The 24,195-nt window shown below is 60.5% G+C and overlaps 1 protein-coding gene across 2 annotated transcripts; it reads left to right on the top strand.

The window, feature by feature from the left end:
- Positions 1 to 13,590, top strand: MYO1G (myosin IG). 2 transcript variants are annotated; one of them, XM_044245727.1, is made up of 23 exons: positions 1 to 217; positions 364 to 499; positions 1,960 to 2,168; positions 2,291 to 2,384; positions 3,059 to 3,224; positions 3,444 to 3,497; positions 3,803 to 3,898; positions 4,021 to 4,140; positions 4,628 to 4,852; positions 4,964 to 5,109; positions 5,468 to 5,582; positions 5,674 to 5,844; positions 6,024 to 6,094; positions 6,981 to 7,055; positions 7,225 to 7,357; positions 7,859 to 8,025; positions 8,325 to 8,532; positions 10,645 to 10,868; positions 11,335 to 11,479; positions 12,021 to 12,125; positions 12,274 to 12,387; positions 12,967 to 13,121; positions 13,345 to 13,590. In XM_044245727.1, the coding sequence occupies exons 2-23, from the start codon at positions 408 to 410 to the stop codon at positions 13,499 to 13,501; spliced, it is 3,042 nt and encodes a 1,013-aa protein (XP_044101662.1). In that variant the 5' UTR covers positions 1 to 217; positions 364 to 407; the 3' UTR covers positions 13,502 to 13,590. The 2 variants fall into 2 exon arrangements, with proteins under 2 accessions (XP_044101662.1, XP_044101664.1); XM_044245729.1 differs by lacking the exon at positions 1 to 217 and having other exon boundaries at positions 316 to 499.
- Positions 13,591 to 24,195: the final 10,605 nt, after the last annotated feature.

Below are 24,195 nucleotides of genomic sequence, written 5' to 3' on the forward strand. Positions count from 1 at the left end.
AAGCCCGCATTGCCCCTAGTTCGAGCTCCAGAGCTCTGGCTGTTAACAGAGGTTTGGTAGCTGGAACAGGTGACGCGCCTGGTTGGGGTCAGGGGCAGGTGTGGAGACCATAGAGGCTCCGAACTTACCGGGGAGGCCAGCAGGAGCCCGCCAGTGCACCAGGCACCTGGACTCTCAGGCGCGCCCGCCCTCAGGGTGCGGGAACCAGGAAGCCACGGTCAGAGCCCCTCCAGAGGGAGCGGCAAGCCGGGAGGGCAGCCCCTCCCTGGGACCAGAACCCACTTCCTACTTCACCATACGGCTGGGGAGGCGGCTGGGAGGGCTGAGCCTGCTCAGAGTACCCTCCCCTCCACCGTTCTGCAGAGGAAGGTTGTGGCAACCCCGCCTGGGGGGCTCCTGCTGGCAGGATGGACGAGGAGGGCCCCGAGTGCGGCAAACCCGACTTTGTGCTTTTGGACCAAGTGACCATGGAGGACTTCATGGAGAACCTAAAACTCAGGTAGAAGCAGGGCTCAGGCTCCCTTTCCCCAGCCCCCAGGCTCCCCGGTCTCCATCAGCCCAGGGTGGGAGCCTGAGGTGGGGCCGCACACAGTACACAGACCCACCGCACCACTGTGTGGGTGACAGCAGGGGGTCCTGGTGGGGCCGGACCCGCCTCCCAAGGCCAGGGCAGCCAGCCAGTGCTGCAGCGGGCTTCCCAGACCCCTGACCCCCATCATGGCCTGGGTGCCTTCTGCTCCTCCTGCCTGGCGGGGAAAGGCAAGAGCCAGCCCCGCTGACTGGGGTGCACTGTCCGTCTGCCACTGGGGGTCATGCTGTGCCCTGTGGGCTCTAAGGGAAGGGGTCAGGCGCTGTCCCGGGGTGGAGCTGGACATGCTGAGATGACACTTGGGGGTGCATGGGGTGCCCCAGGGCGTGGCTGGTACAAGTAACATAGGGACTGGTTGCCCTGGAGGAGCCAGGGGATGGTGAGATGGGATGGCCACCAGGAGCTGGACAGCAGGGTGGCTTTATCCCGGCCAGCCAGCGGGAGCACAGGGTTAGGGGATGGGGCCCCCTGAGCACACATTGTTGAAGGCAGAGGACAGGAAATGGGCTATTTTGTATGGGGGGGGGGCTAAGTGTAATTTCACATCGTTCTTCTACACTAGCTTGTGAGACAGGCATGACCATGTCCTTTTTAACAATGTAGTACTGAGCCCTGGTGGCATGCAGGGGGGCAGGCCCGGGGCAGATGAGAGAGGGTGTGGGGGGAGCCGGGGGAACTCCCGCGTCCGAGGCAGTGGCAGAGGAAGAGGAACCCCTGACAGGGGACGGACCACAAGCCACCAGGGAAGGGCGGGTCCCAGACAAAGGGGGCGCTGAGCAGGCTGGCGGGCGTAACTTCCAGGGCAGAGAGGTCAAGAGATGGACAGACCCAGGTCCAGGAGCCAGAGCTCCCGAAAGGAAGGGTGGAGAAGTAGGAGGATGTGCAGGGGGAGGACGGCCCCTGCATCCCCAGGCCCCGTCCCTGTGCCCCGCCTGGTCCCAGCCACCTGGGTGGGGCCGGGCGGGGTTCCCTGCTGCCTCTGGGTCCCCACCCAGGCCCCAAGACAGGAAATAGCTAGAGGCCCCTCCCTTGGCCTCCAGCCCTTTCTCTCCTCCACCTCCAGCCCTCAGTTCTACCTATCCCTTCAAAAATCAGGTGCTGGAGATTCCTGCTCCAACAGGTCTCCCCCCAACCCAGGTGGGGCCTGACCACCACCCTGGGAGCAGCGTGGGCCCCAGCACTACCCTGCATTGGGGGTGGGATTCTGGCAAGATGGCACTGGGAAGTGTCAGGTCAACCCGCACTCCTTCCCACTCTCAGCCCTGCGCTGGGCCAGGGCCCCCACAGACTCCCAACAGGGGCCCAGCGCCCCAGCACCTGGGGTGTGCCCCCACATCCCTGAGTGCTGAGGCTTGGCCCGCCTGTGCCAGGTTCGAGAAGGGCCGCATCTACACCTACATCGGCGAGGTGCTGGTGTCAGTGAACCCCTACCAGGAGCTACCCCTGTACGGGCCTGAGGCCATCGCCAAGTACCAAGGCCGCGAGCTCTATGAGCGGCCGCCGCACCTCTACGCCGTGGCCAACGCCGCCTACAGGGCGATGAAGCGCCGCTCCAGGGACACCTGCATTGTTATCTCAGGTATGGACCTAGGCCCAGTTGCCTTGCGCGACCCCACCCGGGAGGGGGCGCCCAGGGGGCTGGTCAAGTGCAGCGTGGGCTACCCTTTCTGTCTGACCATCATCCACCCATCTGTCTGGCAGGGGAGAGCGGGGCAGGGAAGACAGAGGCCAGCAAGCACATCATGCAGTACATTGCAGCCGTGACCAACCCCAGCCAAAGGGCCGAGGTGGACAGGTGAGAGCGGGCAGGGCTGGCGCAGGGCCGGCCCTGGGCCTCAGGCCTGGAGAGGAGAGAGATCTAAGCCAGCATGCCTCCGGCCAAGTTCGCAGGGCTCTTCTGCTGGTGACGCGCCCAGAACCCGTCCACCCAGCAGAGGCAGGGCCGGGTGCCACGGGTGAGGGTGGGTGCCGCCACAAGGAACAGGGAAGAGGCAAGGTGCACAGGGCCAACAGACAGGGGCTGTGACCCTTCTGGGAGATCCCACAGAGGGGAGAAGCTGGCAGGATGGTCAGGAAGGGCCTGAACCCAGATCGGGGCCCTCCTGTCCGCCTCCTCACCAGTTGCTTGCCAGCTGTTACTAGTGGGGCCCCCGTGGGCACAGCTTCCTGTGTGAGCGCCCTGGCTCTTCCTGTCGGGAGGGGCGAGGTGGGGTTGGGGGGCACGCGAGGCTGGCCCACCCTGCGGAGGAGGCGGAGGACAGAGTGTGCGGCTCCAGCTGCTCCCTGCAGGCGGCAGCACACCCAGGAGCGGAGCCTCCCGTCTTGCCACACCCATGCATAGCCCAGGCAGGTGGCCTTCCCAGCCAGTCCCCAGCCTGTGCCGTGGGAGGCCTGGGGCAGGGATGCTGGGCAGGGACAGTCCCCGGAGGAGGCCTGTGCCCTATCGCCCAGCCCCTCTGCCCCGCACAGGGTCAAGGACGTGCTGCTCAAGTCCACGTGTGTGCTGGAGGCCTTTGGCAACGCACGTACCAACCGCAACCACAACTCCAGCCGCTTTGGCAAGTACATGGACATCAACTTCGATTTTAAAGGGGACCCCATCGGGGGGCACATCCACAGCTATCTGCTGGAGAAGGTGGGCACTGCAGCCACAGGCCTCACGCGCTGGCCCTTCCAGGCCTGGATCCCCAGTGGTGGGGCGGGGGCACTTTCTCTGAGGTCCAAGGCTTGTAGGTGGGGCTCCTCCGTGCCAGGCCTGCCTGAGCCCCTCTGCCAGCACTGCACCAGGGGCTGGGTGGCTCCCCTGGGTGGCGTTGCAATCCAGGCAAGGTCCCAGCTACCCTTCCCTCCACAGTCTCGAGTCCTTAAGCAGCACGTGGGCGAACGGAACTTCCACGCCTTCTACCAGGTGAGCCAAAGCAGCTGTGTGAGGCTGCCCGGGAAACCCTTCCCATCGCCCTGCCCTCAGTCCCTTTCCCCTCCCTGCTCCTCCCTGCTGTGACACCGCCAGTGCCCTGCCCTCACTGGAGGGGACTGTCCCGGGACCCCAGCAGGGTGGTGTCTCTGCTGGGTGAGAAGCGGCCTGCTGGGACTTGGGTGGATCCTCACCAGCGCTGAGCTCCTCTTGGTCGGTCTGTCGGTGGGTCCTCCGGCTCATTTGGGCGGGGTGTTTGCAGTTCTGAGGGCCTGAGGCAGGGGTGTGTGGGCTCCCAGGTGCTTCGGGGCTGTGAGGACGCAGAGCTGCGGAACCTGCACCTGCAGAGGAACCCCGCGGTGTACAACTTCACCCGGCAGGGCGCGGGGCTCAACGTGAGTGGGGGCAGGGCTCCGCGGCACTCAGCCGGACTGCTGGGCCCCGATTCAACAGGCACTCCCTGGGAGGACTCGGAGGCCCGGCGTGGCCCTGGAGTGCTGAGCCCCTTGTCCTGCAGGCCTTGGAGAGCGACGAGAGGAGCCACTACCTGGCCGTGATGGAGGCCATGCGGGTGATTGGCTTCAGGGCTGAGGAAGTGCGATCGGTACACCGGATCCTGGCGGCCGTACTGCACCTGGTGAGCCTGGCCGGGGCTGCAGGGCCATGGCCCCTGGAGAGGGAGACAGCTCCATGGGTCCAGTCGTGCGGCTGGCCCATCCCGCCCCCGGGGAGGCTGAATGCGTGGCAGGGCTCCCGGAGGCCCGACCCAGAGCTGAGAGCTCTGTAGTGTGCCGCTGTGCAGATGTGTCCCGCCTCTCCCGGGGGCGGTCTGGGCAGCTGGATGGATCCACTGCCGCTGAGCCTCCCTTCGCTGTCAGGTGGCCTGAGAGCAGGGAGTGCCTCGCAGCTGCAGGTGGCAGCCATGGGACCACGGACGTGACGTTCTGGGCAGGAAGCCTTGGAGAAGACTCTGCTGTGCTCCCAGGGCTGTTCCCATGACCAGGGCAGAAGCCAGGCCCCGCCACACCCCCAGTCCTGCCATTCCTTCCTTCTCCCCCAGGAGAGATGTGCAGGCAAGCTCTGCTGGGACCTGGAGCCTGACTGTCCTGGCTCCCCATCCCCAGGGGAACATCGAGTTCTTGGAGACGGAGGAGGCCGGGCTGGAGCAGGGGCACCTGGAGGTGGCTGAGGAGCAGCTGGTAGACCACGTGGCTGAGCTGACAGCCACACCCCGGGAGTTGGTGCTGCGCTGCCTGCTCTCTCGCACGGTGGCCTCTGGAGGCAGGGAGCTCATTGAGAAGCGCCACACTGCGGCTGAGGCCAGCTACGCCCGGGACGCCTGTGCCAAGGTCCTCTTGGGGGCAAGCTGTGGGGAGCGAGACGGGGACACCCAGGGGGCCTTCCTGGAGGAGGCAAGGACTGAGACAGCCCGAAGGAGCTGGCTCCTGGCCTCCCCTCAGGCAGTGTACCAGCGGCTGTTTGAATGGGTGGTGAGCCGGATCAACAGTGTCATGGAAACCCGGGACCGGGACCCCCGGCGAGACGGCAAGGACACGGTCATTGGTGTGCTGGATATCTACGGTTTTGAGGTGTTCCCTGTCAACAGGTGGGGAGCCTGGCCACCACATGGTCTGGCTCTGACCCCAAACCCTAGGGCCACCTTGGTCCCACAGAGCTCTGCTGGGCTGGGGAGCAGGACCTCCAGCGGCTGTCCCAGCCTGTCCCCAGCCCCGGGCTCAGGCCCCATGCTTGCTCCAGCTGTGCCCCCTGTCCAGCGAGGCCCTCAAAGGCAAACTGGGGACTCACGTACCCTGGCCATGACCACCAAATCCACTGTGGAGCATGTGTGTCAGAGCTGGGGCCACAGCGGGAGGATCACCCCCATGGTGGGGCTCTCAGGGAGGGGCCTGCCCCGGCACCAGGCCCTGCGGGCAGGACATGACCGTGCCTGGCGCCGCCCGCAGCTTCGAGCAGCTGTGCATCAACTACTGCAACGAGAAGCTGCAGCAGCTCTTCATCCGGCTCATCCTAAAGCAGGAGCAGGAGGAGTACCAGCGCGAGGGCATCACCTGGCAGACCGTGAGCACTGGTGGGGCCTCGCGGGCGGGGGCGCCAGGGCTGTGGGGCGATGTGCGGGCAGACTGGGAGCCGCCATGTGCCCCCCACACAGGTAGACTACTTCAACAATGCCACCATCGTGGAGCTGGTGGAGCGGCCCCACCGGGGTGTGCTGGCTGTGCTGGATGAGGCCTGCAGCGCCGCAGGCACCATCACCGACCGCATCTTCCTGCAGAGCCTGGACACGCACCACCGCCACCACCCCCACTACACCAGCCGCCAGGTGCTCCCCTGCCCCGGCCCTTGCCCACAGCCTGGTACCCGCGCTGGTCCCCGCCCCGCCCCCCCGGCCCAGGCACAGTGCTGCCCACCTTGGCGGGGCCCAGCCTCCTCTCCAGCACTGTCCGCTGCACAGACCCCCGCCCTGTGCCTTGACCCTGGCCTGCCCCCCCCATCCCCCAGCTCTGCCCCACAGACAAGACCATGGAGTTTGGCCGAGACTTCCGGATCAAGCACTATGCGGGGGATGTCACGTAAGGCCCTCCCCGCTTTTTAGCAGCTGAAGATGTGCCTGACACCACATTCACAAGTGGAAAGCGTGAAATGGAGCTTTTAAGATCAGAGCTCTGGCCTCTGGGTGCACCATAGAAGCTTCTGGAAGCTTTAAAAAAATGCCCATATCTAGGCTCCACTTTGGGGAGTGCCTCGGTGAGGGGCACACTGTTATGGCAGCGCGGGTTAGCTGGGGACTAGGGAATAGGCAAACCACGGACTGCATTCCCAGCAAGCCCCCTAGCCAGGAGCTGCCCATGCTTGGGGCACATCCTCAGGAGTCCTCCAGAAATCTCTTTGACATTACTGTTAATTTTCCTGTGCTCCCCTCCTCCCGAATGGGACTTGAGGTGACTGACAGAGTACACACGTGTCTCATGTGTCCTTCACAAGGACAAGTAGAGAGGACAGTGCACCCAGAGGTCAGACCCCGTGTCCTGAGTCTGCACAGGAGCTGCAGGTGTGGCAAGATTTTGGCACCGAACTTTCTTGCCTTTTGTCATCAAAGGGCAAGACAAGGACCCCGAGGTTCTCAGTGCCGCACAATCGAAGCAGTCCCCTGCCACAGGAGTTCCCGAAACTCAGTAGGCACTGATCTGGGCCTGTGGTGTATACTGGGGCACAGACAGGTTAAGTCCCTGGTCCAGGTCACATAGCACGAATGTGCGAGAGCCATGGTCCAGTGCAGTGGGCACAAGTGCCAACTCCTGCTCCCAGAGAGGCAGCACTGAGGGCGGGAGTCGAACATGCTGAGAAAGCTGGTGTGGGAGGGGAGGGAGGGAGGCTGACCCAGGAGAACAGGGGTGGGGGAGGGGCTTCCTGGGGACTGTCAGAGGCCCCCGCCCCTCACCAGCCCCGGCCCCCCAGGTACTCAGTGGAGGGCTTCATCGACAAGAACAGAGACCACCTCTTCCAAGACTTCAAGCGGCTGATGTACAACAGGTGCGTGGGGGCCCGAGGCTGGAAAGGCCTTCGTACACTTGGGTCTGACACCTGCCTGGTGGGCTGACAGCCTGAGGTTTGACGCCGAGGCCACAAGGCTCACCAGTGGCAGAGCTGGGGCGAGGGCCGCCCTCCAGAGGGCGCCTGGCGATGTGACCTGTGTCCACAGCTCGGACCCCACCCTGAGGGCTATGTGGCCGGATGGGCAGCAGGACATCACAGAGGTGACCAAGCGCCCCCTGACCGCGGGCACGCTCTTCAAGAACTCCATGGTGGCTCTGGTGGAAAACCTGGCCTCCAAGGTACCGTCCCCCACCCCCATCTGCGCGGGGCCTCTCGGCTGTGCCTGGCCAGCGTCCTGGGCGCCCACCGCCCTGCATATCACAGGGAAGGTGGTCACTTCCTGTCGGCTGTTCCCCCACCCCCAGTCCAGCCAGGGGGAACCCAGCACCTTGCAATTCAGATGTCCTGGGTCAGGCTGAAGCTGGAATAACCGTGAGGTTTGAACCAGCCTACCCAGCTCCTCCCTGCCTATTGGGCGGGGCTCACAGGCCGGAAGGCAGAGGGGGCAGCAGGGGGACACCAGAGCCCGCTTAACCACAGAACATCCGGAGACCAGCCCTGCCCCTGCAGGTCCACACGGCTCCGGGCTTCCCTACCACGTCCTGACCCGGTCCCTCCGCCCCTCTACCCCTGCAAGAGCCTCTTCCCTGGGCAGCCGGCAGGCGGGGGGACAGTTGCCCACCTGCCCTGTGGCCACGGAAGCTGATGCTGGTGACTCTGAGTGTCCTCTGTTGTGGCAGGAGCCTTTCTATGTCCGCTGCATCAAGCCCAATGAGGACAAAGTGGCTTCCAGGCTGGACGAGGACCACTGTCGCCATCAGGTTGCGTACCTGGGGCTGCTGGAGAATGTGCGGGTCCGGAGGGCGGGCTTCGCTTCCCGCCAGCCCTACCCCCGATTCCTGCTCAGGTAGGACTCCCTGCTACCCCGGAGCTGCATCTCCCTGCCCGTGTGTCTCTGGGCCAGAGTCCCATGAGGAGTCAGACGGGGGGCCAGAGGGTCCCAAACCCAGCCAGTGCTTCTCAGCTGTAGACGCACATGACACGAACAGCAAGGACCCCTGTGTGACATGGGATGGGGTGGGCAGGTGCTAGGGTGAGTGGCATGTGGGGGTGGCATGAGCTTGGTGTGTGGGATGGTATCAGATTGGGGCAGCTTCCCACCTTTCCCCAGAGCTTGGTGCCCACTGCCCTGTCCTGTGGTGACAGGTACAAGATGACCTGTGAGTATACGTGGCCCAATCACCTGCTGGGCTCTGACAAGGCAGCTGTGAGTGCCCTCCTGGAGCAACACGGGCTGCAAGGGGACGTGGCCTTTGGCCACACCAAGCTCTTCATCCGTTCGCCTCAGACTTTGGTCACGCTGGAGCAGAGCCGTGCACGCCTTATCCCCATCATCGTGCTGCTGCTGCAGAAGGTGCGGCCTGGCTGGATGCCTACTTACAATGGAGGATGGAGGGGGAGGGGTGTGGGGGGAGAGGGAGGGAAGGGTATATACCTGGAGGGGAGGGAGAGAGAGGGGTGTGCACTGGGTGAGGGGATGGGAGGAATGGGTGTGTGCCACCTGGAGTGGGGAGGTTGTGCACACACTGGCGGGGCCCACAGGAATTCCCTCTACCAGGAGATTGACCAGGACCGAAATTGACTTAAGCAAAAAGTGTGGATGTGGTTAGTTTACCTCAGTCCCGTGGTCACCAGCTTCAGGCCCAGGTGGATCCAGGTGTTCAAAATACGATTTTCAGCAATGTGGCTCCCCTCCTTTACTTTTCTTTCTTTCTCCCTTTCTTCCTTTTTCTTTTTTAAGATTTTGTTTACTTGAGAAAGAGCAGAGGGAGAGGGAGAGAGAACCAGACTGCCTGCTGAGCAGGGAGCCTAATGCTGGGCTCAATCCCAGGACCCTGAGATCATGACCTGAACTGAAGGCAGATGCTTAACCAATGAGCCCCCCCCTTTTTTTTAAGATTGTATTTATTTGTTTGAGACAGGGAGTGTGTGTGGGTAAGCAGGGGGAGTGACAGAGGGAGAGGGAGAAACAGGCTCCCTGCTAAGCAAGGAGCCCAATGCCGGGCTGGATCCCACAGCCCTAAGATCAGAACCTGAGCCAAAGGCAGGCAGACGTTTCACCACCTGAGCTCCCCAGGCGCCCCCTTCCTTTTCTCTTCCCTTCTTTTCTTCTCTTGTCTCGGAAAGATCTCAGACCTAGAGAAAAGCACGCAGAAAGAGCACCGACTTCCTCCTACTCCCAGCATCAGCTGTGCTGCCCTGACCAGTGTGTGGTTTGAGTCAGACACCTGCAGCCCATCCCAGTTATTTTTAAGCAAAACGGGTCTTTAAAGACTTATTTATTCATCTTAGAGGCCTCCAGCATGTGAGCTGGGGCTGGGCTGAGGAGAGGGAGAGAAAACACCAAGCGGATTCTCCGCTGAACACGGACTCAGGGGCTCGCTCTCACGACCCTGAGATAGTGACCTGAGCCGAAATCAAGAGTTGGACATTTGACTGACCGAGCCCCACAGGCGCCCTGTCAAATCATTGTGTTTAGAGCCATTTTACTAAGTATTTCCAAAGGACAGGAATTCCTCCATCTCTTTTTATTTTCAATGTTTCAAACTGACTGAAAAGTCAGAGATGCCTGTGATGACTTACCATCCACCTGGGTTGCTGCCATGGTGCGCTCCCCCACCCCAGGTCTGTGTGTCCATGTGTCTGTCCCCACACCCATGTAGAGGTACGTTTATATGATCTCCTGAACCATACCAGTAATGGGGCCACTCTGTATTTCAGCACACGTCTCAAGGACAACTACGTTCCCTTTTCTGACCATGCTGAGGTCAGCAGACGAGAACCCTAACACCAACTAGACAGTCTACATATCTGAACAATACGCAGGCCATATTCGAATTTCCGCAGTGTCCCACTATTACCCGTGGTGACCCCGCATTTAGCTGTGACAGGACACCATGCCATGGTCACAGAAATGGGACTTGGGACACTCACACTGGGTCTTCGCAGCCCCACCATTTCCAGGACCGACCGCACTGCCATCCTGTCCCCGTTCTGAGTCAGGTTCCTTACATCTGCTTTCATCTGTGGGTCCCCTGGGCTCCCTGCCGTAGGGTTTCCAGTCTGGGTTTTAATGGTTGTATTCTTGGGGTACCCCTCTATGTCTGGGGCCCCTACGAGTTGGAGGTCAGACCTGGGCCAGCATGGATTCCAGGTGGACAGTTGGCAGCTGTCCCCGGTGAGGGGGAATTGCCCCCGTCTGCGGGTGCCAGGCAGAAGGACATGGAATGGGGAGAGCGGCTCTCCCAGGAGTTAGGCAGAGACTGCAGCAGGGCTCTGTGCCCACCTGGGAAGCCACCCTGCAGCCAGGTGGAGGTGGCTCCCAGGAGTCATGGGCAGATCAGCCTGGCCCCCGCGCCCCCGGGAGGGTGGGGGAGGTGGGCGGTCCGCAGGGGTGGGGAGGGAGGGAAACAGGCGGGGAGGCGGGGCCTGGCCGAGACTGATGGAAAGCCCGGCTGGCCCCCAGGCCTGGCGTGGCACGCTGGCCAGGCAGCGTTGTCGGCGACTGCGGGCCGTCTACACCATCATGCGCTGGTTCCGGAGGCACAAGGTGCGCGCTCATCTGGCAGAGCTGCAGCGGCGGTTCCAGGCGGCGAGGCAGCCCCCACTCTACGGCAGGGACCTCATCTGGCCGCCGCCCCCCGCGGTGCTGCAGCCGTTCCAGGACACCTGCCAGGCGCTGTTCTGCAGGTGCAGGCCCCAGCCACTGCCCCTCCGCTTCTCCCCATTCGACCTGCTACCTGCATGCAGCCATCTGCACCCCACAAGCCCCACTCATAAGCAGGAAAACAGGAGGCAGTGCCTAGTAACTGGGTCCCCACACTCCACGGTCAGGGCAGAGCCCTGCCAGCTCCTTGCTGGAGGCCCACAGGGGAGGGTGGCTGGCTGGGACCAGGCCCTGGGGGAACAGTGCGTCTAAGCGGCACTTTGAAGGCCAGTAGTTCTCCAGGAGGAGCGGCACAGAGTGGGCGGGGCCACCTCCTACCCAGCCGGGGAAGGGGACAGCCTACAGCCAGGGCCAGGCAGAGAGGCTTGGCCTTCTCCCCTGGGGGAGCGGAAGCAAGAGAAGGGCATGGATCTGAGGGAAGCAGGACAGGGGTGGGGAAGCTAGGGCTGCACGAGCTAGGGCTCCATCTGACCACCCGGTTCCCTCTAGGTGGCGGGCCCGGCAGCTGGTGAAGAACATCCCACCTTCAGACATGGCCCAGATCAAGGCCAAGGTGGCGGCCATGACGGTCCTACAGGAGCTACGGCAGGACTGGGGCTGCCGTCGGGCCTGGGTCAGGGACTACTTGTCCTCTGTGAGTATTGGGGCCATGAAGTCTGGGCACCAAGGAGGGGCTCAGGGCTGAGACCTGTCCATCCCAGAAGTCCTCTCCCTGGGCCTGGCTGGCTGGCCAGCCTGTGGGCCATGCCCCTCTGCCCCTGGCCTCTGAGCACCTTCTCTCTGCCCCTCCCTCTTCTCCATGTGTGTCAGGTAGAGGTGCCCCCCAACCCCCTCCACAACCTGCACCCATGCCGTAGTTCCCCTGGCCCTCACACAGGCACAGGGAGCCGTGCCCCTGGCTCCATTCTACGGGGTATGAAGGCTCAGGGGCTGAAGGGCTTCCCTGGACCCCGGGACACTGCCTTCTCAGCTTCCGCTTTGGTGGGCAGCTATGGCGGGCTCAGGCATGACCAGAAGCTAGAGCTGCAGGGTTGTGGGTGCAGGGCCCTCAGATGAGCCAGGGAGGCTGGCACAAGGCCTGACTCGGTTCGGCTGGCAAGGTGAGGGACAGCAGTGCCCATTTATCAGACTTCCTGTCGGTCCAGCGTGGCCAAGCAGCTCCCATCTGTCCTCAGGCCACAGACAACCCCACAGCCTCGGGCCTGTTCGCGGAGCGACTAAAGGCACTCCGTGAGAAGGACAGCTTTGGGGCCGTGCTGTTCTCCAGTCATGTCCGGAAGGTGAGGCCTGCGGCTGGGCAAGGAGCGACAGCCCCAGCCCAGGCCCAGGGCAGAGGTTTCGGAAGTGGTCAGATCCAACCCAGTCCGTGAGAAAAGGGGTCTAGGGAGAGGAGGCTGGCCAGGTGAGCCTGAACACGCCTGTCCGCAGGTGAACCGCTTCAACAAGAGCCGGGACCGGGCACTTCTGCTCACTGACCGTCACGTCTACAAGCTGGACCCCGGCCGCCAGTACCGGGTGATGCGGGCCACTCCCCTGGAAGCGGTGAGCCCCGGGGGGTGGAGGGAGGTGGGGGCGTCTCCACTGGCACCTACCTGAGAATGCCCCAGCTTCTTAGAACCCAACATCAGCTCAGGATGCCGGGCCTTTCTGCTCCTCAGGGCGGACAGGGTGCCGAGCCACGGGCCCCTCTTACCCACATCCGTGGCGGCGTGGTGGTGGTGGGGCTCCCGCCCGACCGCGGGACCCGTTGCTGTGAGCAGCGGTCTCTCCCTGAGGTCCCCGGAACTGAGTGGGGGCCTGTCTGGGGCGCCGGCCACGCCTGTGTGCCCTCTAGACGTGGTGGGAGGGAAGCGGAAGGCTCAGCGCCCCGGCAGCACCTGCACGTCTGCGGGAACTCGGGAGCCCCGGGAGGGCAGTGGTGCAGGATTAGAGGTGCGGACCGCGAACACTCCATCCGGAGCTCGTTCTCCGGAGCAGCGCCTCGGCGGACCCGTTTGTGGGTGGAGCTGGAGAGGGAGGAAGGGGGCCTGGACGGGGCGGGCGGCAGGCTCCGGGAGACTGCTGGTGGCGAGGAGGAGGGCCTGCCGCTCCCCTGACCCCGGCCTCGGGCGCGCCGCGCAGGTGACGGGGCTGAGCGTGACCAGCGGCCGGGACCAGCTGGTGGTGCTGCACGCGCGCGGCCAAGACGACCTGGTGGTGTGTCTGCACCGCTGCCGGCCGCCGCTGGACAACCGCGTGGGGGAGCTGGTGGGCGTGCTGGCCGCGCACTGCCAGGGGTGAGTCGGACTGGGCCCGGGACCGGCGCCCTGCGGCACTGGCCCCGCCCCCCGCCGCCCCTGCCCCGCCCCCTGGCCTCCATTCTGTCCCGCCCCTGACACCCCGTCCCACCCCTGGTCGCCCCCCACCCGGCTCCTGACTGCCCTCCCGCTCTCGGTGCCCCAGACCGCCCGCCCTGCCCGCTGACTGGTCTCCCTCCCTGCCCACCCGCCCCCGCTTCAGAAAGGGAAGGGCCCTGGAGGTCCGCGTCTCCGACTGCATCCCTCTGAGCCAGCGCGGGGCCCGTCGCCTCGTCTCGGTGGAGCCCAAGCCCGAGCAGCCAGAGCCGGACTTCCGCTGCAGCCGTGGTGCCTTCACGCTCCTCTGGCCAAGTGGCTGACCTGGCCTGCCGCACCCAGGCAGCCCTCCAGGCCAGCCCCACGCCCGACACCCATGCGCCCTGCAATAAAGGGTTATCTGTGTCTGTGAGACTTGTGTCTTTGGATGGACGTCCGCATAGGGGCCAGCAACCTGGCAAATGTCACCCCCACGTCCTCTGATGACCCCTGAGGGGTCCTGAACTGGAGGAGAAGGCCTGGGAGCCCAGTCTGGTGGGGCAGCAAGACTGGGCCCTAGCCTGTGAACCCGCTGGCGGTGGAGTCCACAGGCAGAGCGGAAACCGTGCCCTTTACGTCCCACAGCTGAGGTCTCCTCCCCAGACCAATTCCCCTCCCCTAAGGCTCCTTGAGTTGCCAAGGGTGCTCCTTGACTTGTAGGGGAGAATGGCCACTGGGCCAACTGACTATTGGGGAAGCTTGTGGGTCCCAAGGCCACCCCCCTGGGCAGGGCTATGGCTGAGCACACACTGGGACAGACACTGTCCCAGCTGTTGGCTGTGTCCCTGCTAGGGGTGGGCATCCCAGACCCCAGGAACCCTACCTCGGGGACTTCTAAGCCAGGACCTCCCACAGTCTAGGACAGGACCTTGTGTCTGGGGCATCTCAGAAGCCAAAGAAAGGCCAGAGTGGACACAGCTCCACTCCGTCTCACCAGCAGCCTCCCTTCCTCTCCAGACCCTCTGACCCTGCAATGCCCCAGCCCTGCTCTCTGCCCCATTCTGCCACCTCCACTGACTCTTGTCACTCTATAGATGGCCCCTTGGCTTTCAAAGCTGCTCCCTCCCCACTGGGACACACCAAATTTGGGTGCCATCCTTGCCTCATTGTGCCCTGTTGATGTGGAGGGAGTTTGGCGACTGTCCATCATGGCCGTCGAGTGTGTCACTGAATGACTCACAGCTCCCAAGGCTTCCCCTGGTCACTGCTGACGCCCCTCTCTGGGGGGTTTGGGGAGTCACCTCCTTGTAGAGCCCAGCCTGGAGGCCCCTGGACGCCCCCACGTAGCCCTCTCCAGCATCTGTCCCGGCGCTGGTGGCCTCGAGACAAGCCAGCTCTTCTCTTGAAGAGCAAGCCGGCTGTGAAGGGTGCTGAGGTCCGCTGGGGTCCGCTGGGGTCCGCTGGGGTCAGAGATGCTAAGTGGCTCCAGACAGCAGGTGCTCTGGCCGGATGTAAATTCCCTTTCCAGTAGGTGGCTTGCCGGAAGTGGTCAGCCCGGCCTGCTTCCTTTCCAGATTCTCCATGACCTCCTGGCTGCCCCGCTGAGGGCAGGGCTTCATGGAGCCCAGAGGGAGGTGCCTCATGCACCACCTGGCAACATTTGGGGGTCCTGCCCTGCTGGGGGACAGTGCATGCTGAAGGCCCAGAGCCAGACACAGATTCTCCAGCATCCCAAGAGAACGGTGGTGGCTGCCGGGTAGGTTCCTGAGGCTGCAGGATCCTGAGATCCGGTCAGAGGGGTTGATCAACAGGCCAGGACGAGGAAGGAGCTAGAACCTCCTTATTCAACCCTGACCTCCCATCAGCCTATTGCCACGCATTATACGTCACTCCATACATCCTTGTACTTGACGTTTATGAAGCACTTTGCAAACTACACCTTGCCCTCTAGCGGCCGGGTTGGTGTCAGCTTTATCCTGTGCTGTGACGGTGGGGGACGCGGGCTCTGTGACTTGCTGGGGCCCTTGGTCTGCTGGGTGGGGCAGATTCAGGCTTGCAGGCCCCACGCCAGCAGAGGTCCCAGCTTTGCACAGGGGACTGTGGTCCTGAACGTTTGCTGCCTCTGAGTCCAGCTCGGCTCCTGAGTCCCTTCCGGCCCCCAGGGTAGGAGCCCATGTGGGCTCCCTGGAGTCTATGCTGGCCCTGGGAGTGAGTGGCTTTAATTAGAAGGGGTGGGGAGATGCCTGGGTGGCTCAGTTGGTTGGACGACTGCCTTCGGCTCAGGTCATGATCCCGGAGTCCCGGGATCGAGTCCCACATCGGGCTCCCAGCTCCACAGGGAGTCTGCTTCTCCCTCTGACCTTCTCCTCGCTCATGCTCTCTCTCACTGTCTCTCTCTCAAATAAATAAATAAAATCTTTAAAAAAAAAAAAAATTAGAAGGGGTGGGGCACTTCTGGGCCCAAAGCTTAATTGAAGGTAGAGTCTGGGAGGTGAGGCAAGGACCACACGCAGCCACCCCCGAGCTCTGTGGCCGGGACTCGAATCCCAGCTCTTCCCGTCAGAATCCTGAGCCCAGACGCTAGCCTCCTCGCTACTTCCTGTCCACGGAACGAGTCTCCAGAAGCTCAGGGAGGCAGGAGGCTGTGGGGAGGTGTCCAGCACACAGGGGTGGCCCTCATCCTGGACGCAGGGACAGGAGACCCCCACATGCAGCCCTGGGGGGGTGGCTCCCCTCACTGTCCCTGCCCCCACAGCTCCGGGCATGGGCAGGGCGGTCTCCATGGAGCAGATGAGGAAACAACCATACCGCTGGCCTGTTCTCTGTTTCTCCTTGTGGTATAATTCACACGCTGCAAGATTCACCATTTTAACACGCAATCCAGTGTTTTTAGTATCGTTAGTGTATTTCGTGGTTTGAGTCTATCGGCGAACAGCGTCATCGAATGTTAAAACTTTTCATGGCCCCAGAAGAAGCTTGTCCCCAAGAGCAGCACCCCCTGCCCTTCTCCAGTGCCCGGCAACCACGAGTCTACTGTCCACCTCTGTAGACTGGCTTGCTCTGGACAGTTCACGTAAAGGTAACCAGGAGCTCCTTTCTCTGCCTTACTTCGCTCAGACTTCAACCGTATCGAGCACATGTTCACGAATTCATTCTTTCTTGGGGGGCGGGGGGAAGGATTTATTTATTCATTTGAGAGAGAGAGAGCAAGCGGAGGGAGGAGCAGAGGGAGAGCGCGAATTTCAAGCAGACTCCCTGGTGAGGGCAGAGCCTGACACGGGGCCCGATCTCATGACCCGGAGATCATGACCTGAACTGAAACCAAGAGTTGGACGCTCAGACTGAGCCCCCCAGGCGCCCCGTTGTCTGTTTTGCTTAGATAGCCGTGCTAGACAGTGTGCGGCGGTCGGGGCGCCTGGGGGGCTCAGCCGTCGGGGCGCCTGGGGGGCTCAGCCGGCTGGGCGTCTGCCTTCCGCTCAGGTCATGATCTCAGGGTCCTGGGATGGAGCCCCGCATCAGGCTCCCTGGTCAGCGGGGAGCCTGCTTCTCCCTCTCCCTCTGCCACTCTTCCAGCTTGTTCTCTCTCTCAAATAAATAAATAAAAATCTTAAAAAAGAAGTGTATGGTGGTAGCTTGCTGAAGTTTTGATTTTCGTTTCCCTGATGACTGGGGTTGGGCAACCTTCTGTGAGTTTATGGACTATGTGCACATCCTCTTTGGAGAAACGCTAACGCCAGGTTTTTGCCCACTTTTAAAGTGGTTGTTTTTATGACTGAGTTGGAGGACTTCCTTGTATATTCTGGATGCTCTGCCACATTTTTATAAGTAAAAAATAAATATATTTATTTATTTGCTTATTTGAGAGAAAGAGTGTGAGAGTACGAGCAGGGCAGGGGCAGAGGGAGATGGACAGGCAGGCTCCCCGCTGAGCAGGGAGCCGGATGCAGGGCTCGATCCCAGGACCCCAAGATCCTGACCTGAGTGGAAAGCAGACATTTCACCAACTGAGCCCCCCAGGCGTCCTAAAGCTTTATTTATTTATTTATTTTGCTTTGTGCACCAGCTAAAAACCAGAGCTGCACTGAATATGGGGGGGAGGCTTATCAGTGCACATCTGAAACACTAGGTACCATCACTTATCAGCACAAAGTCGGCGCCAGATTCCAGGTGACAGCCTGCGCTGGGGCTCCCCTGTGGCCTGTGAGCTGGTGTTCAGCCCCGTGAGTCTGCCGGGAGGGGAGGTGTGAGCACCGTTTTTCTCAAGAGTTATCCACGGTGATACGTGGGCCACAGGCCCTTCTCGGGCGCTCACAGAGGGGTTCCTGCTAGCCAGAGCAGCGGGCCCAGCCCCTCTTCACAGAGAAGTCTCCCCAACAGCGCAGAGTGGATGGCTGGTGCTCCAGCAGACACTGGATCGTCAGCCCTGCAGGTGGGCACAGACGCTCCCACCGTCCTCTGCGGTCACCGATCCCAGCCCCTTGCAGACCACACCCGGAAGCACTCCCTGCCCCTCCTGGAAAATGCGGTAGTACCTTCAGGAAGCTCTGTCATGGTCACAGGGGAGCTGCCCTGTGTCCCATCCCTACGAGCCCTTGAGTTACAGGGCACCAGGCCTCACCGTCCCTCCCGGGAACCCAGACAAGGCCATGGGCATGTAAGACGGTGCAGGGCAAGTGCAGGGCCCCGAGTGAGCTGCAGTGAGACCTTGGGGCCAACATCATCACAAGTGTCCTCAGCAGGGATGTCCCCAGGTGCTCAGCTACGGGGAAAAAGGTCCCAGCAGACGTCCCACGTCTCATGGGCTGGCTCTGGCCTTGGTGAGCTTGCACAGTAGGCCAGCTGGGGCTCATGGGGCTCTGTCCCTTTCCTCCCACCCCCAGAGATCAGTTCACAGGCCAGGCTTTTACTCTCACCCAGGAAAGTACATTCGTGGGCTACGAAAGGTCAGAATAGTCCAGAAACCACATCTGAGTGAGCAACAAGCTTCCGCTGCGCTTACATCTTCCCGGAGCTGAGCAAACTGGGGGACGATGGTCCGGGCGGAGAGTAGGCGGGAACTTCAGGGTCCCGGGGACAGGGTGGCCAGCTTGGCGGCAGCTCCCATGCACCACCCTTCCTTCTGTCCCCACCAAGCAGTCGGCACATGTCCAAGTGAACAAGGGAGGACAGAAAGCCCACAACTTCCCTCCGTCCTCCACTGTCAGCCAAGCGGTGTCCTTCCCAAAGCGGGGCTGACCTGGCACGCCCACCCTGGCTGTGACCTCAGGCCAGCTGCAGAGAGCCGGGGCAGAACAGACAAGGAGCAGAGTCACTCACGGAGACATTCACAGAGACACCCACCTCAGAGACACCCCAGAGACCCAGGGATGCGCCAGAGACACCTCAGAGACACAGACATGCCCCGGGGGGCACCCCAGAGACCTCAGAAGCACCTCAGAGACAGTGCCACACGGATGCCTGGTGGTAGAGTGTGGACGTGTCTACAGGTGTGTTTCTGTGCGCATGTGTGGTGATGTGTGTTTGCATGTGTGTACGTGCATGTGTATGTACGTGTGTGTGTGTGTGTGTGTGTGTGTGTGTGTGTGGTTCTTGACAGTTTGTCCTCTATGTCAGTCCACGCGTCTGTCACCACAGTCAAGATACTGACAAGCTCCGTCAGCACACAGACGCTTGCTACCTCGGGTCATCGTCGTGGCCTCCGTGGACCGGGCCACACCGAGCTGCCAGGGAGGCTGCCCGCCATCCATATTCAGAATCCCAGCCAGCTGTCACATGTTTTACAGCAAGATAGTGACGTTCTCTTGGTTATTCCTAGACTCAATCCAGTCACTTATTTTTTGCAGTAATCTATTTTTAATTACAACAGCAGTTGCCTCCAAGACACGACGCTCATGAAACTTCCGAACCTCGACAGAGCTCAGTGGAATCAGGGAGGGCTTCGCTGTAGTATACTGAACTGTGACTCACGGGGCAGCTCCGAGCCGAGCCAAGAGACATGGCAGACACCGCTTCCCCAAACAGCCTCGGGCCAGTTCCGCCTCCGGGAACCTGCAAATAGTAATCACAATAATAATAATTTGCTGTAGAACCGCAGCACCCCCACCCCGTGTTAGAGCCTCTCTCCAAGGAGGGGCCCCAGCAGGTGGCCCCCGGGCTCAGCAATGCCAGGGCAGGCTGCTCCTGCCCAGCACTGAGCTGAGTTGAAAGCAGGAAACAGCTTGCCTCTCCCTGTGGCTCCCCACAGTACCCCCAACCCAGCCACTGGCAGGCCCTGGTCCGGCCGATGGGGCCAGGATGCCCAGTCCAGAAGGGTCAAGGGCACCGGCAGACCCACCAGCCCTGAGCATGGGAGGCTGAGGGTCCAGGCTGTCCCTGCAGGGGCTCCCACAGCAACATCAAACCTGCCCAGTGTGGAGCCCACAGCCAGACTTCCAAGCACATAGGGAAGACAGCCCACCGAAGCATGCACCTGTAGAGACTGCCCTTGGGGAGAAGGTCACATTTCCATAACTGACCTGCATTCCGCCAGTTGGCAGGATGCCCTGAGTAGGTATTTCCAAGGACACTTACTGGGCGGGTTCAGGCCCCAGAGGATCTGGGAAGGCACTCACCTGCTCACACCAGTGACCACCCCCATGGGGATGCCCCCCTTCCGATGGGCAGTGAGCTCCTGGCCTCCTGCCGTGGGCATCTTCGGATCCCACCATCTTCACTCACGTTTGTCATCAGACACGAGTGGGTCTCCCCCTGCCCCTCACCCTGGGAAATTCTCACCCCTACAGCAGAGACAATAGGATATCAAGTGAACGCCTTTGAACCCTGCCTGGAGTGTACCAGCCCTGCTGGACCCCAGCGGGAAGCCCATCCTCCCCTCATCCTCTAGGAGCACGTTCCCTAGTGCCCCCCACACCCACGTCATTGACTGAGCTTAGGATCCATTCACAAACTTTCTTCCTCTTCTTTTGAAATTTAATATAATTTGGTATCAATCCAATTAATTAACATACCAGGTATTATTGGTTTCAGAGGTCAAGTTCAGCAATTCATCAATTGCATATAACACCCAGTGCTCATTACATTGCGGTACCTCCTTCATGACCACCACCCAGTAACCCCAGCCCCCCCACCCCACACCCCTCCAGCAACCCTCAGTTTGTTCCCTGGAGTTAAGAGTCTCTTACGGTTTCAGACGTTCTTGTTTATGGAGACAACATCCTCCCACCCCCCCATCCTGCCGAGAGCGCGATGTCACTATCCATCCAGCGATCATTAGGTGGGGCCTCAAGCTCCTGCCATGCGCACCTGCAGCACCCCTGCTCCTGATCTCTCTCTCTCACACGCCCTCCTCCTCTAATAAGCAAATAAAATCCGAAGCTCCTGGGTGGCTCAGTCAGGTGTCTGCCTTCGGCTCAGGTCATGATCCCAGGGTCCTGGGATCAAGCCCCACATCGGGCCCTCTTCTCAACAAAAAGCCTGCTTCTCTCTCTCCCGCTCCCCCTGCTTGTGTTCCCTCTCTTGTTGTGTCTCTCTCTGTCAAATAAATGAATAAAATCTTTAAAAATAAATAAATAAAGTCTTCAAAAAAATGCTGTTCTCCCCATAAATGTTTCTGGGATACATTGCCAGCTACTTGGCAAATTAATTATGTTACCAAAATTTATCTAGGTTGATAAAAGTAGTCAATGTAAAAGAAAACCATTAAATAATATATATCTAAATATTTATATTACCTTAGTGATGGGAAAGTTTTTTAAGCATAAGGGCAAAGCATGAAATATAAGGGCAAAATGTATCATGTGGATATATATGTATTTATATATACAGAGAGCGACATAAAAAGCAAAATTCTCTCAAAAGAAAAAAAAACCACCCGTAAGTGAAAGTGTGTGGCAAACGATAAAATGGGAAATCATAGCATACAGGAAAAGTTTTGTTTTTTTTTTTAAGATTTTATTTATTTATTTGACAGACAGAGATCACAAGTAGGCGGAGAGGCAGGCAGAGGGAGAGAGGAGGAGGCAGGCTCCCTGCTAAGTAGAGAGCCCGTTGTGGGGCTCATTCCCAGGACCCTGAGATCATGACCTGAGCCGAAGGCCAAGACTTTAACCTACTGAGCCACCCAGGTGTCCCCAAGTTTTTTTTTTTTTAATTTAATAAGTCATCTCTCTACCCAGCGTGGGCCTTGAACTCACAACAAGATCAAGAGTCGCGTGCTCCAGCGACTGAGCCAGCTAGGCATCCCAGAGGGACGCTTTTATATGGACATGGGATGTTTGTACGGGCCCATGTGACAGCAGACTTCTGGGACTCTGACAAAGAACACATGCCCATGCCCACGGGGAAGAGACGCACTGGGTCAGTACCTTCCCCATGTGGAGGTGCGTGGGGCATGCGACCAGCTGAGGCAGGGCGGTGGAGACGCCCTTGGCTGGCTGAGGCCCAGCAGCGGGGCTCGGGGAAGAACCGCACATTTGCTCCCAAGTGGGCCCAGCAGAAATATCAAGATTGTGTTGAAGACCTTGGATGACTTCAGAATGTTCCAGCAGGAGCTCCGTGTACCGCAGGCAATCCGATGAGGGATGCGAAGCTGCTGTGACCGCCGATGGCATCGGCAGGATGAAGCGAGAAGGGATTCTCCGGGGCAGCACGAAGCAGTTACAGGGCAGCAGAGTTTCGGGTCGCTTTGGAAATACACACAGACGTGCGAGAACGGAAACGGGGGACATAGACCTCCCCAGTGCCAGAGCTGCCTTTTGGATGACAGCTGCCGTTCTGCTTTAACTCACCTCTGCTTGTGCCCACACCGCACCCTCAACCGGAACTTGGCCAGGGAGCCTCTGCGGTGGGTCTGGAAGCGCCGGTGCCCGCGGGCATCAGGGGTCCATGACCAGACTCCCTGGCCCAGGTCTGGGAACTGAGCCTGTCGTTTGCGCCCAGCACCGATTCCAACCACCCAGAAGCCCACAGGGCCCACACAGACGGGTCTGCGAGGAAGAGAATCCGCGGGCGGGTGGTGGGGAGGGGCTCGGGGTGCTTGGGCGGTGCCTCCTTCTGCCCAAGTCAGAACACCCGTCTTCAGAGGGATTTGCTCATTTAGCAGAGTGGAGGGCTGGTAGTCAGACTTGGGGGACCCTGCTTGTCCTGGAAGTCCAACGCCTGGACCTCTGGTCCAGAAGAGCTGTGTCCGACAGCCACAGGGTACCCCCCATAGACGGCATTCGAATCCTCCCAGCAGCCACGCTAGACGAAGAGAGGGACGCCTGGATGGCTGTCGGTTCTGCACCCGACTCGGTTCCAGCTCAGGCTGTGTGTGATCTCAGGGTCCTGAGATTGAGCCCTGCATCTTGAAAAAAAAACAAAAAACAAAGAAGGGTGAAGAGAAACGGGAAACAGGTGCACTGGATCCTAACCATGTTTTATTCCACACAATTTGTCAAAACATTATCATTTCAACGGGTGACCAATGTAAACATGATTAATATTCCATTTTACCTGTTTTGGTGCCGTCTTTGACACCCACCAGGTTTTCCACTGAGCGCAGGTGGCAGGCTGGACGCCCAGTACCCTGTGGTGGGTGGAGGAGGCCCAGCTGCGGAGCTCTGGGCTCCGGGAGGCCGAGGGCAGCTGGCAGGGGAGTCAGGAGGGCCACATGCGGGAATGGAGCCCCCACACCCTCACCCCGCAGCCTGGCCTTGGATCCCGCCTGGGAGAACCAGTGCCCCACGAGGCCACCAGGGGCGGGCAGGATGCCCTGCTGACCGAGCCTGGCTTCTCCGTTTCCTCCTCAGCCCAGCCTGGCTGCCAGACTCACCTCCCTACAGCCCAGCCCTTGGGGGCCTTGGTTCCTGAGTCCAACCAGACTCCTGGAGGCAGCCCCCACCTTCCTGCCCCGAGAGCCCCTGCTAAACATCATGGCCCTTTCCTGAACCACAATCAGCAGGTTGCTGGTAAACCTTTATGACCTAAGGAGGCCACGCTCCAGGGCAGGCCAGAGGCACCCCTGGAGGGAAGGAGTGAGCCTGGGGCCAGCTCCTCCTACACCCCCGACCTGGGGCCCACTCTGAGGATTGGACCGCAATGCAGACTGAGAAATTATCCCAGATATTTTCAGAGCTGTTTGACACACTCCTGTTAATTAGCAAATAATCAGTCAAAGGGGCTTGAAGATCTAATCGGCTTTATTTAACGATTTAGGAATCAGGCCACATCCCATCTGGCAAGTACAAAGGAGCCCCAAGGAGCTGTAGGAAAGGCAAGGTATTCAGGGACTGAGCAGGGGTGGAAAGAAGGAAATCATTAGCAAGCAGCGTTTCCAGCAAGGTTGCGCTCCTCCAGGGAACAGAAGGTTCTATCAGCAGATTAGCGCCTAGTGCTAACAAGGCAGGCCCGCGTCGGCTGGACAAAGTCACATTTGGAGGGGAGCGAAACTGCAGTTTGGGTGGGTAATGGGTCTTGAGTGCTGGCCTGGGGCTTAGCACAGGTGGCCCCCTGCTGTGTTCAACACACCTCATTGGCTCCCCACACATCAGAAATTAGGTGGCCCTCATTTCTCAACTTGGGGAAATGGTCTCTTTCTGCCCGAGACCCTAGGGAGACAGAAAGGGAAATGAGACTCTTCCCTGAGGCCACCCTCAGACTTGGAGCTCCCTGCTGGGAGGTGCCAAGGCCCTGCAGTCATCGGAGAATCCAGCGCAGCTTACATCAGCGCCAGAAGGGACCACAGCCCTTCTCGTCCAGGGGAAGACACTGGTGGCAGGCAGGGGCTTCTCTCTAGTGGGGTGGGCCCTTCGGTGGGGCCACGGTGTGGACAGACCACAGTTCTCTTAGCCACTCACCCATCTAAGGACACTGGGTTGGTTCTGCCTCTGGGCTGTTGTGAATATGGTGACATGAACATGGGTGTGCAAATACCTCAGTGTTTTGGGGTACGTACCTTGGAGCGGAATTACTGGGTCACATAGTAACTCTGCAGACCCCATGCGCTGCTGTCCACGGCAGCTGCACCACTGCGTTCCCGCCAGCTGTGCGTGCGTTCCAG

This window comes from Neovison vison, chromosome 4 (assembly GCF_020171115.1).
Source record: "Neovison vison isolate M4711 chromosome 4, ASM_NN_V1, whole genome shotgun sequence".
NCBI classification, from domain to species: Eukaryota; Metazoa; Chordata; class Mammalia; order Carnivora; family Mustelidae; genus Neogale; species Neogale vison.

What these genes read in the sequence shown, in the direction of transcription:
- MYO1G (XM_044245727.1), top strand. Translation starts at nt 408, where the DNA reads ATGGACGAGGAGGGCCCCGAGTGCGGCAAACCCGACTTTGTGCTTTTG. An exon ending in CACCTGCATTGTTATCTCAG is followed by an intron (nt 2,169 to 2,290) that starts GTATGGACCTAG and finishes TCTGTCTGGCAG; the next exon opens with GGGAGAGCGGGGCAGGGAAG. An exon ending in CTGGCCGCGCACTGCCAGGG is followed by an intron (nt 13,122 to 13,344) that starts GTGAGTCGGACT and finishes CCCCCGCTTCAG; the next exon opens with AAAGGGAAGGGCCCTGGAGG.